Source organism: Athalia rosae, chromosome 1, assembly GCF_917208135.1.
Source record: "Athalia rosae chromosome 1, iyAthRosa1.1, whole genome shotgun sequence".
Lineage (NCBI taxonomy): Eukaryota > Metazoa > Arthropoda > Insecta > Hymenoptera > Athaliidae > Athalia > Athalia rosae.
This window is the reverse complement of record NC_064026.1, coordinates 8,801,546-8,822,338: the sequence shown is the minus strand read 5'-3', so window position 1 is coordinate 8,822,338 and position 20,793 is coordinate 8,801,546. Positions and strand designations below refer to the sequence as shown.

General features: G+C 44.7%; 2 protein-coding genes across 5 annotated transcripts in view; both read left to right on the top strand.

Annotated features, from left to right (window-relative positions):
- The window catches only part of LOC105686046, a 150,188-nt gene extending 144,750 nt beyond the window's left edge, over positions 1-5,438 (top strand). For all 3 annotated transcript variants that reach the window (XM_048652085.1, XM_048652094.1, XM_048652089.1), the window contains exon 23: positions 1,089-5,438. In XM_048652085.1, coding sequence (XP_048508042.1) covers positions 1,089-1,380 — 292 coding nt within the window. In that variant the 3' untranslated portion in view covers positions 1,381-5,438. The remainder of the gene's footprint in view (positions 1-1,088) is intronic.
- Positions 5,439-12,411: 6,973 nt separating this feature from the next.
- LOC125500211 (protein trachealess) overlaps positions 12,412-20,793 on the top strand; it is a 160,710-nt gene continuing 152,328 nt past the window's right edge. For both annotated transcript variants that reach the window (XM_048652101.1, XM_048652097.1), the window contains exon 1: positions 12,412-13,216. In XM_048652101.1, coding sequence (XP_048508058.1) covers positions 12,942-13,216 — 275 coding nt within the window. In that variant the 5' untranslated portion in view covers positions 12,412-12,941. The remainder of the gene's footprint in view (positions 13,217-20,793) is intronic.

Here is a 20,793-nt window from a genome sequence, read left to right as displayed (position 1 = left end):
GTAGTCGATGTGTATGCGAAGCGAAGCGTCGACCTGCTGCCGTTTAGCGCGATGCCCGACGCCCCCTCAGCCACCACCCTACTACCCCTACGCCGCAGCATCCACCCTCTATACTCGACCGCGATGTCACACGCGAAAACTCCGCGCGAACAGGCCTTCAAACAGTCGTTACCCACAACTCCCTAATTACCCGCGCGACTAGCGTTGCCGTTATTTCTGTCTAACGCAAACGTCCCGCACGGTCAAATACTCCGTACAACTTCGCGGTTAGATATAGATACAATTCTCGTGGTCAGATTTTGCGTAGAATTCGCCATGAAAATTGAGAACGAATTTGTTCAGCCGATACATGGATGTGCGAAAAGTTGTGTGATGGGGGGAAAAACAAAAGAGAGAGAGAGAAAGGAATAGAGGAGATGGAATAATTATTCCGCAGCATCACGTGTCTTGAGAAAAAGTTGTAATACCATCTCATTTCACGAGAGTATCAGATAGCGGAGGTGAAGTGGAAAATGTAGGCGGGAGAGACGCGAGTTGTGTCAATTATTCGAAGAAGGGTGCTTCGCGGGTGTCGGGTGTATATGAGCGCGCTAGACACGGGAACCTCATTTAACTTTGTTTTAGGGATTTTTTTTTATAGTTACGTTTAATCATTGGCGTGCAACAACCATAATAGGTTTAGTTCTCGCGGCACCCAACCAACGTCCCCTATATTGCGTCGTAAAAAAGGTGTAAAAAGCCAGAAAGCGAGCGTAGAACGTAAAGGGGGTGCCGCCCGTTCCTCCGCCCCTAACTCTTCATCTTTGCGCTTGGCCACCGTTCAGTTGTTGCAAAAGTCACCCCTCCGCGGTGCCGATGTGGCGGAAAAAGATTACGTCTTTTGTAATAAAAGAAAATGAGGAACGACTCGACACGTTGTCCCTCACGCTCCTCATTTCCATTCTTTCTTTTCCATTCCGATAACGTACAAGAAATTCAGGTTATCGACGACGCCTATTTTATTCCCATAATTTGTTTGTGTCATTATGCTTTTCAGCGATTTCACGATACATCGCTCTACTACGAAGTGCCTCGTTATTCTGTTTCAGCAAACGTAAGAAAAGTTCTTCGAAGACGGACGCGGACGTGTCCGCCCTTGAATCCCCCGTTGATTTAAGTGCGAGTGAACTCGTGGGCACCGGTGATCCGGACAACGAGCCCCGACGACCTCACGGTTGGGTTTGGCGCGTTTTGAGAGCAGCGTTACCGTTCCAGTTGGCTTTGGTTGCGCTTTTTTGCGCCGCTTGTCTCCTAGAGCCGCATTGTTGCGAAGCTGCCAACACAATGAATCTTTCCCTCACTCCCCAATTGCGTTACGTACGTGGACCACCGCCGGTTTGAGTACCCCAAAAAAAAAAAACAGCGGATTGCTCGTACCTCGTTGTTAAACATTCAGCAATCACCGCTCCCTTTGTGACAAGTAGTTCCACCCAAAAAAAAAAAGAAAAAATAATTATTCGGGTGAATATGGTTTTTTCTCAAAAATAAATGAACGTTGGAATTGGGTTTTGGTGATCGTCGTGTGTCAGCCGGGATCAAACTGAACGATTCAAAGGTTGCAATCACACATTTTCGCACCAATAATCTAACCCAGATATAATGTTTGTCGTACGCGGACTACGTTGAGGAGGAGGCTGATCGTGAGTGAAACCGTTGTCGATGGAAGGTAAGCAGGAAATCGATGATTTTGTATTTCGGAGATTATCCAGATGATCGATCCGATCGAATTTACTTTTCAAATTATGCTTCGTTCGTAGTTAATTGCGAGAAAAAGCCGCCAGCATTGGCCGCGAGAGTACAAGTATGCTCCTCGATACCTCGGTTTGCGGAGAGCCAGGTGTCACGATTTTTTATTTTTCAGAATGGGTGTTACGATATGTTAACACTTTTTTCAATATTATTTTTGTTATCTAGCTACCGTTAGCATCGAACGGTAGAAACATTTCGTACTAGTATGTAGTGAAATGATACGTACGTAAGAAAACGGGTCTCCTCCCGTTTTGTCCTTTGACAAGTTTTATTTTTCTTATTTTTCGATTAAAATTTACGTCGTGAAAAGTAAATCACTGTAACTGAACACCAGTAGATGTAATGATTATCGGTAGATAGAGCGTTGAGATAATATTTTTGAAGAAAATATTGAAATTTTTATTATACGTTGCATGCCCGTAAAGCAAATAATGAAGTTTAACGAATTAAAGAAAAAGAGGACGCAAGGAGGTTTCTCAAAATTTTCATCCAATTGCAATTGCATTTTTTTATTTTGTCGGACGGCCTGAAAAATCATGTCACAGATGAAGGTTTTTTTTAACTCAAATCAATTTCAAAATTTTTTTCTATCGTAGCTATGTTTCAAAAATCAAAGAAAAAAAGAATCAAAAGATTGACGTTTCAAAAGCAAATTTTCCTCTTTACAACTCCTAAGTCCTCTTTGTAAAATTTATTATATAATATTTATATAATATTGGTTTAGAAAACATATATTATGTGTCGTAGATAGGTACATATATTACATATTCTAGAATCATGGACCATGAGCCCATTAAAGTACATAGCGGTACGGTTATCGAAGCGAAGGTGTGCGTGGTGCTACGAATAATCGAACGTTATTTTTAACGAAGGCGCATCTGCGGATAATGATAAAAATCATTACCGCGGAATGATAATATATTTATTCTCATACGATATGACGTTTAAATAATAATCGCCTGATGTGCGAGCGACGAGACAAGTTCGGTAAAATCCATCGCGTGACCATTGATACGTTGCGAGTAAAAATTGAAGCGTATATCTTTGATTTTTCTATGTCATCAATAACTTCATCGTTTGCCACTCGTCGTTGACGTTCGAGATCCGGGGGCATAAATCAAAGCGAAAGGTATCCCCCGCTTAAATGCATGGCGCTGCTGCGTGCGTGCGCGATTGTATATAATATACCCTAAGTTTTAATTACTGAAACTACCAATTATATTATAATATATTGAATACATTATACGAGTGAGTAATCGTAGAACACGAGTAAATCTATCGATCTTAAATTAAGACTTTAGACATTGTGCCGTGTGTGTGCAGATAAGCTGTGTTTTATATGCCTTTATGGGTACGATTTTTTTTTTTTTTTTTTTATTTTTTTTTTCATCACATTATTATTGCTGTTTCTTTTTAAATTTAATGTATAATATATTTTGGTCGAGGCCATCGACTTACAGCCTCCGTGTATATTTTGTGAAAGTCGGAAAAAAAGCATCGCCATAAAACTGCAGATTGAAAAAATTAATCTAGAAGTTTTTAATTATTATTATCTTTTAAAAATTTTTCTGACAAAGATAGGTAAGATCTATGAATTTACGGAGGGCCGAAACGGGGAATCGGCGGTAGAATGATAATGAATTTTTGAACGTATAAGTTTCCATGGAGGACTACAACGTAATATCGCGTTTTTGATAATCGATGTATTTCAAATATTTATACCGGACATTATGTACCGAGACTTTTGACAATTTTACAGTAATGAATTTGACCTTTTTGCGTAAATCGCCGCGTGGGAATTGTTGGTGAATATTGATTAGAAGCGAGTATGACGTTTTTTCAAACGTTTTCGCCCAACTAGCCCGCTGCAAAAGCGAACGCTATTAGATAGATATATGGAGTACGAAGCGTACTTCGAAAATATTATTACACTATATAGATATATGTGTAATCGCCTTGAAGAGAAAGAAGAAAAAAAAAAAAAAACTGAAAAGTCAATTACACTAACCCGTATAAAAATAATGCATAATTAGCGTTATCATATGAAATAAAGTGCAGGAGCACCAATGTATCTTTGTTCTACTGGTAAACTGCGAGCGTGCCTTTGAGCGATTAACGTCATGTAGAAACAATTAAGATATTGTTTTCTAATGTTTGAAATCCTCATAATATGCATACTTATTATACCGGCGAGAATAAGGGTTTTGGGGTATCCAGGGTCGAAGTAACTGCCTTATATCTTATCATGATAATGTGTATAAAGTACCTGATAATAAGATTATTATAGATTTTTATAAATAACATAAATAATTACGATCATCATATTATGAATAATTAAATGTTACGATGGGAATAATTATTCATCGGCTGCTTGAAATCATAATACATATAATATAGCTGATTATCTGCGGCGTTTATACCATGATCGCTCCGCATCATTTAATTATATACATGCAATTATTTTAACAACGTGTTTAAAAATGACGTTATATTCATTTTTTTTCACCGTGGCTTTGTTGCCGATTATTTGTTACCTTTGAAATCAGCCAATACGCTGTAGCATGACGAATGAAAATACGTGAAAGGAAAGTAAAAAATCTAAAAAGAAAAACAAAAAAGAATTAAAACAGAATTACAAACTGTAATTATCGAAGATGTGTTTTTACATACGCCGAGCTTCGCAAAACTAAAATAAATAAATCAGAAAAAAAAAAATAAAAAAGTTCATTTTAATAAATCAGGTACATCATCGCTTTTTCTTCGTAGCCTAATCGAAGTGGATCATATTTTTATCGATCATTTTAGAGTCGTTTATTTTTAGTTCACTTAAGGTATAGATCATCTATGGAAATCGAGTTAGTGCTCGAGTAATTTTACATCGCCGAGTGAAACATGCATTCTCTTGTGCGGTATCGAAATCATTCATTACTGGCGCGTAACGCAAGGGATTTTAATAAGACTACATAATTAGCGTTTTTATTATAGCGAGTAATAATAAAATACTAGGCTATAAGGGGTATTTCTTAATTTACCTAAGTAATCAATGAAGTTCCACGTAAGCCCGTTTGCTCAAACGCATTTTATGAGAATATCTGAAAAAAATTCAAAGAAGATACCAGTGAAGCAAGGAACACTATCATAGCCAGGTTCATGCGTATAGAAGTGTGAGATTTTGCCAGAAAATTTTCTGACCATATGATTCAAAATAAAATGAAAGGCGGAATGAAAACTATATAGATATATATATATAAAAAAACCCCGAAAGATCTCGTCGCAATCAAAATGTCTTTAGTCCAGCAGTATCGCCACTGATCATCTTTTACAAGCACACTACCTATTCATTCCAAAAAAAAAACTTGATTCATTGAACATAGTCATGCGATCGGTCACCGATTCCACCAAAAGTTGGCGGTGTTCGGTCATCCAATATTGCTCCACCTACTACTATACTACTCGTACTGTAAACCACATCATTCATCACAAGAACAACAATTTATATGTATACATATGTAAACGCTACCGTTAACGCGTTATGCTTCAACAATAACGTAGTTTTGGTAGCGGTACACTCTATCAAATATATCGATATGTATTTTAACATATTTTAAAGAATAAAATTCGTTTTGGAAAATATATACGTATTATACGAATATCATGTGTGTCTGTCTATTTAATTTCTCAGCTTACGTCGTATTGCGTTCGTAAAAAAAAAAATCAAAGATCAAAAAAGGAAAAAAAGGAAGTATATATACAAAAATTGACGAGCTATCGACTGATGATTTGGTTGATTGATCTTCTTCCAAGTGCCTGGCGCAAGTAGTAGATTCTCGAGTACATACATTCCTGAGTTACGTCCTATGTGTATCGTCGAGTGCAGCGTGAATCAGCTGATATGTACGACTGGAAAGGTTCCGCTACGGTAGGAATTTTTATTCATCGCGTTCGGATGGGATCGAAAAGGAGCAAAACGAAGCACGTGACAGATTAGTGATTGTTCATCGAATCACCGCTTGGTAGCCGTAACCGTGTGGTTCGTATGAGGAGAATAAAATCATCTATCTTTGGGTAATTGTGAGCTGTATTCTCTCGACAGAATACCTCGATTGTTGTCTGCCGTCTGAATTATATCGTCAAACAATGACCTTTGATACATCGGCGGTACTCCGGGCTACGGAATTCAGCCTTTGTAAATTAACTAGAAATTCCAAATTGTCAACCGGATCCCGTGTGCGGCGTCTGAAAAGTGAAATGAAAAAAGATGAAAAACTTAAGAAAAAAAAAAAAGACGGAGAGAAGAACAATACAAATAAATTTAAAAAATACGCCTTTCAAGTCGGGTCCGATCGTGCAGGGGGCTATGTGAAACGCGCGCGGCTAACCAAAAGAATAAAATTTACGAAACGGATTCACCGCATTGTCGCACGTTATTTTTGAAAGAATATCCAATTTAACGGTTGTATACGGTGCACGTTGGACACGGGAGAGACATACGCGAGACCGCGATAGTACGTACTCTCGCTCTCCGAAAAATTGACACAATAGCAGTAGAAGAAAAGGAATGAGAAAAATGATCGTAGGTAGGAAGAAATTGCCAGAAAAAGAATGTCCGAGCCAAATCGAGCATCGATTCCTTGGATCTTTGCCGATCGAACCGCGGACACGGCATACGATGGAACACGAAGGGACCAACCAATGATAGGTTGTGTTGTAATTTGTACGATATGGTCTCTTTATTATAGGTATATAACAACATACGGACATACTTGTGGAGCTGTATAATCCTTACGATTCCATAATTTCGAATTGTACAAATCTAACCACAGATGTACATACATAGCATAGCATATTTTCGATTCGATCAGTCTCGTTGCTCATCGTAATGCTTCGTGTACATTTGCCGTTCGTCATATCTCGTGTCAACATTTTCGAGCACTCCAGTAAACGTAATCGGTCTGTTCGGATGTCGGAGCTACGCGAGCCCCCTTGGCCGAAACTTTAGGTAAGTGCGATGCAGACTTTACTTTGGAAATAATTAAATGTTATTGTACGTGGTGGAAGAAAGAGCTCATTAGAAGTGGCTGCTACTGATGCGCGCAGCGTGTGAAGCACTTGGGGGTGAGAAAATTCCATACGACCACGCGTATGAATTGTGTTTATAAAAAGACGCAAATACAGTTGTGAAGTGAAGTGCTGTCTAGAATCAGGTCTGTTATGTTGGAATGTTGACTGTTTTGATCAGATCTTTCGATAAGTGCAGCAGTTTTGGAATGTAAGTTTTGAGTTGCGATTCAATTCCTCCAAATAATCGACGCAAATCGTTCATCTTTCTTGCGGCAATGTACTCAGATTGCGTTCGTGACTTTTTTCCGATCATTTTACTTTTTATTCTACACCGAAAATTGGGTTGGATAAAAAACGCCGTTACAGTACGGAAAATGATGATGGTATAGTATGTGTAATAATAACAAGCGAAAGGGCGGTGATAAAGAGAAAAAATCATCCGAATGAAATAAAAAACGAGAGGGCAGAGAGGAATAAAAAAAAAAGAAAAAAGAAAAAAGAAAAAAGCAAAAGAAAAAGTAAAACCATGAAATAAATAATGAAAATAGTAGGAAGAATAAAAATATTCTCGAGGTAATTACAGACAATACTGAAACTGCATTTCCAAGGGCTATTCGTAAAATGGTAATGCCGCCTATTCCTCTAATAATGATTCCCTGGCGATTGATACGCGCGGGATGATTGCTGTGTTCCTTCGGCCAATTGTGGCTGCCAGGGCGAAGTAGCCGGATAGTCGCGGTAGAGACTCGGGCGGGCGGCCCCGGGGTCATAGGCCGAGACCGCTGTATCATTACGATGCTCACCTGTTCCTATGCGAGAAGAACACTCGCCGCCGAGTTTCACTCTTCCGGCATATCCGCTTTAATCATTCTTTGTTATTTCCAGCTCATGTCGACGCAGTGGCTTTTTTTAAAGTCTCCCCCCCACCCCCCTTTTTTCTTTTCTTTTCATTTTATTTTAATTATTTTCCCTTCTATAACCCATTTCGTTGTACTCGATCTCGAGATTCCTCGAGAAAATCGCGTATAAGTGGTACCGATATACATACATTAAATGTAGCAGAAACTGCCTCGATTAAATTTGCCCTTCATTGAGGCGTCGCGGCGCCGCCGTCCAGCGTACGGCGAGCCTCGTTTGTCCGAGACATGGATATCGGGCGATTCCGATCGATTTCAACAAGTTAATACCCTCCTTTTTCCTTTTCTTTTTTTTTTTTTTTTCTCTTCCTCGGGTATCACGTCGCCTTACCGCATATAGCTGATAATATCGCAAATTAGAGGATCCCGCGGGTTTATTCATTGCTGATCCGTGAGGAATGGATGCGATACGGAGCTCCCGGTCGCGGTGCACGTCGCATAAATAATGCATCGGGAACGTTCAGCCGAACCTCTTATGAATTCATCGCGCTCGAATCTAGCTGGAATCTTTTTAGGCATCTGTCCTTTGCTTCGACAAACTCCCGAGCTCCACGCTATTTCGTGGATAATATTTATTGTTCGTTATCGCGTTGTTCCGATGGTCACGCGCCCGCATAGCTCCGTCCGCATATAACTGGACGTTTTAATTACCGACAAATTAACTTCTGGAATTGACCGATAAATCACCATCGCCCTAGCTAACCTATGTAGGATGGGTAACGAATGAAATTGATCGGAGTAAACATTTTCGCGATCCTCCGATCCGCAATAAGTCTGGACATCGACGCTTTTCTATAAGTATATTATCTTTGGACGGTTAAATCGAAACGATTTCTCGTACTCCCAGTTGAACCCGGCTGGAAGTCGAGCGTTGAATTTGAGAGAAGCCGGTCTCGAACGTACAACAAAACCCGAGAATTCGTGACAGCCATATTACTCCGAGTACCCGTCCTCCGCACGTTTGTTCGAATAACACTGACCTACCCGAAGCACGTATTTGACTTTACCGCGTGTGATTGTTGAGTATCGCGTGTAATAGGCTACGTGCCAGATCAATCCGACGACGAGTCGATCGCTGCTCTGTACTTTTTGTTAATCGCTGCGTACGACACGTAGATTTTCGCGATGGAAATTATTCGAAAATGTTGATCGAATTGCGACTCGCGACACGATGAGCGAGTATGACTTTTATCGAAAATTTTGACACTTGGGGATTCGCTAACATGAATCAGTGGTGTATAATAATTATTGCACGGATGATTTTCATTCGATAGTGTTACAAGGCTAACCAATGTTGATGTAATTGTTCAAAAGAGTTCGCCAGAGCTGACCAGACGAGTCGTTACGAAATGAAAGATCTTTATAACTGAAATACAACCATCGCGTCGGTAGAAAAGAGTCATGAGATAATCAGTGGTATGTGTAATGTACGCATACATTCCGTTCGCCAGTCCTGTAATGTTCCCGTACACATTCGAAGACCATAAAATTCACGAGCCGTTACTTCGAACTTCCCAGCAGCATAGTTTACACCGTGAAATGATATATTATCTGTGAGAAAGCGCAGCCTATCAATTTACGAGCCATATAAACACGGCGTCAGTTGAATCCAAACATCGTCCTCGATTCTTAGTTTGATTTCTCAGTTTGACATGAACGGTATAGATAATCGTGATCTTCGTATTTTCACTTTCTGAACTAACACTTTTGGATCGATGCAATTTTCAATTCCATCGACGCGAATATACGTCAACAAACATGGCAATGCCATTCGGCGCAACTTAGTCATGTTCGCACGGGCTATCGCAGCGCTTTTTAATATTGTTCGACGAGGAATCGATGGCGGAAGCATCGGTAGTATCGGCAATAATTCATTTCCGTCGATGAATCCCGGTGATATCGGTACGTTGCCTAGAGCGAGCAATGGATTCGCCATATGTGCGGACGTGCCGGGTTAGTGAAAAATTGCGGTTTGGTTAGTCGAAGATACGATCATGTCGGTGATACGTAGAGAGAGAGACAGAGGGATATATCTTGTGCCCTCCGAGTCGTGCGCCGCGCGTTAATAAAAAAGAGCAGAAAAAAAAAATAGCGAAGAGTCGACGGTGGCGGAGGTAGAAAATATAGCGCGCGAGGTGTATATACACGCGAAAAAGTGGAGGTGGTTGCAGAGGCTTGTTAATATTGCGGCGCTGTTCTCCTTGTAAATTACAAAAGTTTACCATCCTCTTCACGTAATCCCCTTATAGCGTTCCCTCCGCACGTACCCTCCTTTCCTCCCTCCCTCCCTCCCTCCCTCTCTCTCTCCTCTCTCTCTTTGCTTCGCTCGTCCTCGCGACAAACGCGTACCTACTAGCTGCACCCGTGCCAACCGGGCGTCCCTGCAAACACCCCCGCTTCGCGTTTACCAGAGAGACATGCAGATATTTGACGCCGCGACGTTACGTACGTAACGTCGTCTCTTGGTATTCGGGATCGTCAAGGAAACGGCGAACGTACGCTCCTCCGTGCCCAGCCGATTGAAACATCCTCGCGACGAACGTATACTACGTGGACAAACGCGCGCGCCCGCCCGCCCGCCCGCGGACCTGGCGAAGTGGAACGTACGCCGCGGAGAATCACGTACCCATATTTTCCTCTCTTTTCCGTCTCTCGCTGCACACGCCGCACACTTACGATATATAGGTCTCGCCATGACCTCGGTTAACGCGACTTTGAGCCAGGAAATGATCTTTTCACGCAACCTACGCGTATATTCTACCCCCCGTTCGAGGGCGGGACACAGGTACACTGGCGAGGTACTTGTGGGAGCTCCATTTAAATTTTCCACGCGATCACCGCGGTTGCATAGGCGATCGTAACGATGGTATATACGCGGAAATCAAAAACACCCGACACTGGGTCAGACTGCAGATTATCCACGGCGATAGTCGCAGCACGAATCGCACGTGTGATAGGTGCGGTGATACGATCGACCGTAATTACCATAAATATGGGACACCGTTGTAGATATGGTAGGAAATGATCATTTTTACACACGAACGAAGCTCTTCTAATCTGAGGCATTTTTTTTTTTTCTTCTTCCGTTATCATCTCACCTGGAAATCGACGAACAATACTCGACGAACGAAGAAAAGAAATGCTACGTGCGTTGAGATGAAATTTATTGCGCTTCTGCAGCTTTTTATCGCGCGCACTCGACTTATATGCGTATGAAGAAATGACAAATTTCATTCGTATCAAGTAGATAGTTCATATATACACGTGATCGCTGCTGCTGCCGCTGCTGCGGTAGACGGTGACGTTTATTAATATTTATGACAAAATTTTACAAACCGCGTACATATATGTACGCGTCCGCGTGACGCGCAGCGGGGAGTTCACATATTTCGTCGGCGCACACACGCATGTATACAGGACGGGGTGGGGAATATACCGGGCGTGACGTTGTAACCGGAAATGTAATCCTAATTTATTATGAAGCGTTAAGATGCTACCTGAGAGATACCGCCTTGAGGCTTGCACGCGTTAATGGGTAAACTTTAACGCTCTAATTTGTAATTTACGACGAGGTACCTCGGAGTTGGTGTGTCGTCGTCGTAGCGCCGGTGGTACGCGAGTCCTCCAGACTCCTACGTAATGTTTCAACGGTCGCAAATGAGTGAAGACGCGCGGCGGGCATTATTTTTATTCGGACGACCCCCCGGTGACGGATCGGTGAGGCAAATGAGCCGCGTCGCGGAGCTCAACGACTCCTGGGGGGGGGAGGAGGGGGAGGAGGGGAGGCTTCGGCCGTAACCACCCCCCTCGACTCGTACCGTAGCCGTTTTCCATCCTCTCCTTAGTTTTCGAGTCCGCCGAGGAAATTTCCTCGCGGAGCTTCCCTCGGCAAGGGTTGCGCGGGTAGGAGCTGTAAATTACCAAGAGGGCATTTTGATTAAATTTTTTATTGTACCGGGACTGCTGCTGCAGTATGCTTCGTAAAAATGGGTGGAGCAGGGGCTTGATTTAACGGAGCTGTGCGTCTCGAAACATTTCCTCTTCGCGTTTAACAAATTTTCTTCTTCTTCTTCTTTTTTTCTCATTCCTTTTTCGTTTCGTTTCCGTCTTTTAATTATACAGGGATGCTTCCGGCGAAACTTCAATCGTCGACTGCGGCTCGAGGGTCACGTATTCGCGATCGTTTCGCAAACGAAATTCGGACAAGTCCCGTCATCTGTCTTGCGATGGAAATTTATCAAAAATTCCCGTTGATTTTGACATTTGGGGTAACGTCCGTCGTCGCCCCGTAGTTACGAATGATCCGTTGAGGGTCGCGTACTCGCCGCGGTAGCTGCGACGAGCGGCAACTGTCCGCCGCGCGGAGCTCAACAAGTGTTCGAAGTTATCTGGAAGCGTTCCTCCGCGTCGTTCGGGGCGTCGGGGCGTTGGGGCGTCGGGGCGTCGGGGCGTCGGGGCGTCGGGGTGCCCGCGGGCTCGAGGTCGTCGCGTGTATCGGGTGGTCCGCGCGGATCTAGCGGGTGTCGGCGGAGTATCGCGGGGGCGGAGGCGGGGCGCCGGAATTCGTGGGGATGTCACGTGACCGCGAGTCGTCGTGGCTCCGCCTCCGCGTCGCCGCGAGGTCCACGCTGCGTCATTCATGGCCGAGCCAAAGGCTGCGCCACTCTCCGGGTCGTCCGTTCGGCTCTCGTAATCGCGTGCGCACCTGTCCTCTCGCCGTGTTCCCTTTGGCCGCAGGTCGGTGGTTAGAGTCGAAGTGCCGCGTCTCGTTGCAGTAGGCGACAGGTATCACAAACGTACCGTGGAACTCCGGCGTTTCTCGCGCGTGGGTTGTATTTTTTTTTTTTCCACACCCAACAACCCCCCGGGGGTTCAGCGGTGACCGCGTCGAGGTCGAGGACGTAGAATACGCGTCGCGCGAAACCGCATCGAACGACAACCCGCTGCTATGCGGTGACGACAGTGTCCCCTCGTTTTTTTTACCTTAATTGTTAGTGTTGGTGCTGCAGTTTAACAGTGAGCTGCAGCGAAAGGGTGGCGAAAAGTGTTACGTCGTCCGATTGATACGGTGTCCAGAGTGATCGTATATTATTTATTGTATAATACACCAGAGTGCGGCGGGGTGACCGATAACCCAGTGAGAGATAAGCTTCCTTCGTGGTGGAGGGGTGGCTGATGCACCGGGGCGGCGGGGTCGCCGGGGGTAGTGGTAACGGCGGTACAGGTCGCGGTCTCGATCTCGAACACCCCTCGATGCCAGGAACCGCGGGTTTTCCATGGGGTGCGATGCTCGCCGGTCATCATCATCACGCCGCAGCGGCCGCCGCCGGTATGATGCAGCCTCCACTTTCCGCAGGCGGGGAATACGCACCGGCACCCGCACACCACGGGGCTACTCACCCCGCGATGCCGATGGACCTACACGTGCCCCAGGGCTTTCCTTACTACAGGTAAGCTAATCGCAACGAATGTCGCGCCTTATTGATTCACTCCAAAATCAAATGAAATCATCATCCGTAATCCGAATCTGGTGAGATCGATGGAGAGAACGCGGCGAAGGTGGAATGCCGCGCTTGTTGTACGTGGGGAGGTGGAAGAGTTGAGTATAAGGACTGAGCTTTGGATACGGAAGCTTTTCTACCACGTACTCTATGAAAATATGTGGCAGTGATCTCCGGCAGACGTTTGTAACTCATAGTTCTTCGTAACGAAGATAATCTAGGATCGGTTTGAGAAATGAAATGAAAAAAAAATAAGTAAGAAAAATATCGAGAAATTTATGTCATCGTTAAAGTCGATTACTCTCCGGGTATGGACTCGTCACATTTGTTCGGATCTATGCCCTCCAGTTGCAATCGCTACCTCGGTATTACGGAGACTGCCACTATTTTTTGCTCTACCTATTCGATGCTTCGTACGTATCAACGAACGATGAAATATCATTGAAAAATATTTTACAGCCACTTGTTTTGTTCTTATCAAACGTACGTATATTCATCAACCGTGAGATAGAAATGTCCGATGAAAATTCGAAGTTTGAGACGTTTTTGTTCGTGGCTAACGTTGAGGTCAAAAACGTGAATATCAAATTCCACGTACTTTATACAGCAATTACGATGTGACTCGAAAAGTTGATTGTTCAGTTCCTCATATTTCGCTGAACAAAATAATTGACATTACCTTTGTCAGAGGGTCATGGTAATGAACTCGCCTGCAGCGTTTCGTTACTACCGTACATGGTCAATGACTTTCGTCGAACATTTACTCCAGATTCTCTACGAGTCGTAATTGGAAAAGATAAAAGTTTTTCACCGAGTGGACGCGTGTGCGCCTATACATCGAGTCAATAGTCGAACGTACGACGTACGTCGAGATGACTTATGGAGCCACTTGAACGACAAATTGACGGGTCAACTGAATGCACACCATGCCCATTATACCCTGGCAATTGCACCGCGCCTGTATAATAGCCCCGACGTACAGTGGGTATATAGTGTACACTGCTGCGGGGATATACACGTATCTATATTCGGACGTGCAGCGGAGTGTAAGGTACGCTTGAGGATACGAGCGTGTGAGACAAGCGTATATATTAAGGAAATGCGCGCGGTGTGTATAAGAGGCGAAGTGTCGAACGCACTGACAATGAGCGGCGTTGACATGCGATATGTGGGACGACTGCAGAACGGGTTGCAAAAGTCGTTTGATGAATATAATATAAATAGGGATCAGCGCGGGCAGGTATGTGCGTACGGTATACACGGCGTTGAAGAAGTTCCAGGTATAAAGATCTTCCGCTTCCACCGTGGAGAGAGACCGCGAGAAGCGTCGCGGCGGTAGCGGTAGCGGCGGTTTTCAACAAGAAACGCATTATGATTCTCGACTCGCGTGGATCATTAGCATTTCGCTATCAATTACGTTCAGCGCCGGGAAGTCTGTCGCGGACCGCGCGTCCCCTTGAATCCGTTCGGTCCCGTTTGCGGAACTCTTTACTCGCGAGGCGAGGCGCGTACGTCTCGACCGAAGAGATTTCTCGTTTCGTACCGTCGCCGCCCGCGGAATGAATCGCTATACGCGAATCGCCCTGCAGGGACGAATCTCCGCGGGGCACCCGATAGGCCGGAGCGCCAAAATACTCGAATGACCGTCAACCGATCTCCGAATCGCGTACCTCGCGTACAAACGTATGATATTTAGATTTACCGCGAACGACGCGTGCGGAGCGTGCGAGCGAGAATCTGCAGCAGCGACGGACACTTGTTGCAGCCCTGTGGTTTCAACACCCTCGTCACCGCGGTTGCCTAGTTTTCTCTCTCTCTTTCTCCTTCATCCCCCTAGATTCTCTCTCGCTTCGACTCTCTCTCTCTCTCTCTCTTCCTCTCCAACCCCGACGACTCGCGACTAATCCCCGCGGAACCGACGGCACCGTCGTCCAGACCAATATCCGTTTTCCGGACCCCGCTGAGATCACCGAACGTCGTGGCTGACACGCGATCCTTGAACGTCGCTCAGGACTACGACTACCAAAAGGTCAGGACAAGAAAAGAAAGGGAACTAATATTGACAGCTAATCATTTTTCATACGCCCACACCAGCTATCGAAACGTCGTGTACGTACCTACGTATGGTTAAGTCGGTATCAATTAACGATGTGATATATTCTTTTTTTTTTTTTTCTTTTATCTCTTATCGATGGAGGGTGCGTGGAAGTGGATCACGTTGCGCTCAGCAACGATGTCAATTAAACCGCGGGTCAAAAACGACGATTTATATATATCTATATCTATGTGTGTTTTTTCCTCTCAATCGATCGGTTACAAGGTGTCGACCGATCGCAGTCGTAAAATTAACGATCAATTTCATCCGACATACCGAGCGACCGATACCTGCGGAACAAATTACACCCGATTCATCTTTTCTTTTAATTCGAATTAAACATCGGCAAGATGATCCGATCTCGGACGACTCGACCATAAAATATACATATCTCGCAGCATTATACATATATTATTCAATGCAATTTCGTAAGAGTGAAATTGACCTTAGAGGTCACAGGTTATAATGTCATCTGCCCACGTTCTAACGCAGCAGCTGAACCGTGTGCACAGCTCGTTCTCTAGAGCAAACCACTTTGGACGGGATGATGTTACACTTCGTACAGAAGTTCTGTACACACACGTGTACAGCGCACGTAACATAACTACGTACCTGCGTATAGTGTGGCGAAATCTACGTGAATTTGAGTAGGTCGTCCCACGCTCTCCCGTAGACGCACCCCCAGATTTTTGTTCAAAAAGTGAACGAAAAAATTTTACTTTCATAAAATTTAATCATTCATTGGATAATCGTGATTGGGAACGACCGCTCGCTCGGGGGAAAATTATTGGAAGCTCATTGAAAAAGATGAGGATCCGGCTCTACTCGAATTCACATGGACTTCCCAATATATTTTCTTATCGAATGCGACGTATATATGTATAGGTACGTGGCTGCATTATGGCCACTGCGCGAGACTCTGCAGCAGCTGATGTGGAGCAGCTAGAGTCGTAGCGATCGTATATATATACACATTCGATCGGACCGTATCGAAGCACATAAGAAATCACTGACTAAATAGATCCCGAGTCAGATAGCCAACGTTCAATTGCTGCGAGTATTTCAATAAAAACAGTTTCTATTAAAGCCATATACTTTTTATGTATTATTGGATTTCTTTCCAGCGGAGATCAGATCATGCGGTTCGTATACAAGCGATGTATATAGACGAGCGAAACGTTCTTGTACCGAACAACCGGCACATATATATATACACATTTTTCCCAAGTATTTTTATTATACGATATATTCAACGAACTGGACTCATGTAAAACAAATAACCCGTAGCGCTGTAATCTCTCAAACTCACCGAGTAAATTACGGGGATGATGATGAATTTCTAATCGTCGCACGAGATGAAATTAATTCAACTATCTCCGGTGTGGTATACCATAAATATATAATCATCGATCGGTCGGTTCGAAATATTTCCCCCCCCCCCCCCTCCCCCCCCCCTGACGAAATCAACACAAATGACAGATATATTCCGCTCCGTTGGCGAGATTACCGTCCTGAACTTACACACCGGTGTACGGATATTTTCTCCTCGGAGCGAGTAGATCGGTGGGTTAGAACCGCTCCAGATCGTATTTGTGATCGAGTAGGGGATAGGTAAAAAAAAAGTGAGCGTGTAAGACCGAGAGCAAACTTTCCCGTTTTTCTACTCCCCTTGGGCAGCGCGGGTCGTCGGTTCCTGCGGTAGCGCGTTGGGTATACGAGCGTGCTCGCCGGTTATTTGTTCGAAGATTCGGATCGCGCGGACGTAGGGACGTTATACACACACACACGCACACGCACGCACACGCACACGGTGTATAAGGTACGAAGCGAAGGAACGAAAAAATCGTGACAGCGGGACGGATAGCTGTTTTACTCCGGTATCGGGTTAGCGTTATTGGTATTTACTATTCGGCCTTCGGTGATCAAGCGGGTGACATTCGAACGGTTGCAGGGGCGATCGGAACGCCGCAGCGAAACGATAAAACGCGCGCGCTGCCGCGTTCGCGCTACGTTCGCTACGTATAACTTGGGCCGCGCGACGTCTCGTCTCGATGACAATGACGGACTTTGTCGGGCGTCCCGCGGCACGGGTATGACCGGGATCCGGGCAGTAGCTCAACGTTATTGAATGATGGGCCTTAAGGCTAAATGGGACCGGACGTACCGATATAATAAGATCATAAGAAGTAAGTGCGGCGGATCAAGGCTGTCGCTGGAGTCACCCGACGGACGGAGAACTCTCCGACGCATTCTTCTCGGACGAGATCGGGAGGCAACGCGGTAGCCACTGCCAACGGACGAACGCTCTCTCATACGATACGCCGCGGAAGAGTCCCCCGGATCGCGTCCTGGAGGGCCCAACCGATAAATAACTCTTTGCGTTTTTACCGATCACCGCGCGGACGCGCGATTCCACGGGTATATACGACGCAACGTGGAACCCGCGACGTCGAGCGAACGTCCGCGGTGCGTCTACGCGTTCGTTCGAGGGCGAGAAACGCATGCGATCGTTGCATGTAACGGGAGCCGGAGTTTCTAGGGGAAAATTTGCCGCACCCCCGGTCGCTGTCGGGGCTAAACTGACCGCAGAATCAGGACGGTAGTAGTCGGAGGTAAACTTTTTTGTTGACTATCGCGCGGCCGGATCGCGCGGCGATCCCGGACCGCAATCAGAATTGATTATAGCCTGCCGAAACCCTGGCGCGTCCGTATTATACAACTATACGCCCGCGGGCCCGAGATGAACGAACGAACGAACGAACGAGCGAACGGCGCGGCTTCGCCTTCGGGATTCATCCTCGCGTACCGCGATACGTTTACACGTTAGCTATACACGTACGTATGTATATGTATACCACCAACCCGCGACGGTGCGGCGAGAGATCGACGTCGCGAAAGTTGAAGATTCGACGAGGGCGACGACTGCCACGAGTCGTACGCCAATTTAACGGAGAAGCAGCTGACCGCTGAAATTATCCCTTGGCCGTATTGGCGATCGATCTCCCCCCCACCTTTACTCGCACGGGAAAATAACCTCTGCCAAATATCGCCGACTGATTATTATTGGATCGATAGGTGCAGCCCTTTCTGAGCTAACTCCACATTTTTCTCTCACATGTTAAGATCTCCCATGTATACTGTTGACGCGACGAAGAGTTGACGAAGGAAAAACGATCTCGTTTTAGAAGATAATTTAAAAAAATTGTGCGGATGCGTGGGGGTGAATTACCTAGATTATAATATACCCTGATTGTACACGTGGAGTATTTGAATCTCGGAAATTCGTGAGGAGAGTTGAAAATATCACAACGAGCGGCGTAATATATTTACACGATGGAACGGTAGGCCGTGAAATTACATACAGCGGCTGCAATTTTTACAATCTTTTTTCATCTCCGTTTATTTTTCATCTCTTCATTTCCTGTGTGATCAAAGCACGTCATAATTAGACGTTTACACCGATGGAATCGGCGACGTGTAAACAAGCGGGACAACCGTGTCTACTACGTGCTCGAATACTAACTGCAGCGCTTGGTCAAGAAACGCTTCGAATGCCATTAATACCGCGGCAGCGTGACATCGCGAGGAAACGGTATAATATCTATGAATGGACGGTCAATAAACAATATATAGACGTACAATTTTCAAGATACCTCAAAAAACTGTCGCAATCGAGCGTTCTTTCATTCGCACGCGAAAGCGTGTGTGGCATAGCAGAACAAACGGCGAAACGAATAAACGAACAAATTCAAATATGTGGGTAACGGAGGAAAAAAGAATCTGCGCGTGGGGTACGACTGTACGTAGCGTATTAAAATACCGATAAGACCGGGCGACGGTGCAGCTGAAATCGGTGCGGCAGAGGTGGAAAACCGGGTTATTTAGCATCCGCATTAATTAGTTGGCGAGCGTACGAGGCGTGGAAGAACCCTTTTTGCATATCGCTTTTTTCCCTTGGGGTCGTTCTTCTTCTTCTTTCACGTACAGACCGTGAGCGCCGATTTGCTCCGACGGCGGTCGTTTAAGATTCCTGAGCGTTGATGCTTGTCAAATCTCAATTAATTTGGTCGAACAGAAAAATCTGATGGGTCCACCGGCGAGAAAAACGAGAATCGAGTTCCGTCCGGCGTGTCGTATATCCCCCCCGCCCCCCTCTATATAGATATAGCTGTGCCGAGACGTATCTCGATGAAAAGAGTCGAGTTCTACATAAAATTTATACACACGCGTGTATACACGTACGTTTCTTCGATTATAAAACCGAATCGCCCGTAGTGCCCAATATATTTTCGGTCCACGGCATAATTTATTTCTAGTTTAAAGAGAGCTAGATGAGAAATGAAAAGAAATAGTTGAAAAAAATTAAAAGAAATAAGTACATAAGAAACGAATAACACACAAATAGCCTTGCCCGTGCTTCTCGTTTTTTTTTTCTTTCTTTTTTTTTTTTCTGTTTTTTTTCACCGGTAAACATTAATCTTCGTAGCTATTCGATATGGTAATGCCGTATTTGTACAGCATTATGTACCTACACACCATATTACTATATACTTATATCTTGTGTGCAGCATCGACACATGACTGTTGATTTATTGGAAAATCATTGCTCGTGATTACTTGTATATCCTCTCGGTACCCACGCCGTATATACACCCAACAAATTTTGTCCGCATCGCGTTTATATTACGAGCGTTTCACGTTTATTATTCGTTGTAAAATAAATGCGATTAGAAAATCACTTAACGTTTTGTCGAAAACAAGCGATAATGTATTCGGTATCCGCGTAACGTCAATATTTCGTCAACTTTTCGGACGAATAATTTTATATTTTTTCTCCCCCCTCGAAAAATAACAAAATTCTTACGCGCCTCCTCACCGCCGGATCGAAGGTGAGCTGCTTTCCGTGAAAAAATCGCGGTTCTTGACGCTCCACGGGACGAATGGTTCGTTTCTTTTTTCTCTCGCCTATGACGGGACGACGCTCGCTATGAGTATATTACGGTATCGGTGTATAAGTTCTGTACTCCCGACAACACAGCAGGTCACGTCGAACCGAGGCTAACCCACGTTAAGCTGAGTGATAGGTGTGGACGTACTTTAATTATTTCAAAGAACCGTATCTCTCACGCATTCCATAGGTATAAGTTACTATCTTCCTTTAACGTTAGGGCGTCACAAAACGCTACGAATTGTCGAGCAACAGTTGTCTCCGGTGTAAAACGGTCGAAAATATCAGGGGTGCTACGGAAATATGACGTCAAATTTCGATGGAACGAGTCGAAAGTTGGCGCGAGGCGCGATTCTTCATTTCACGCGAACGAACTTTACACAATCTTCTTGCAGAATAGGTTACAGTCGAAGATGTACTCGATCGAAAATCTCTTCAACGGTTCGAACGATCCGAAACGAACTTACGAAGTAATTACACCGT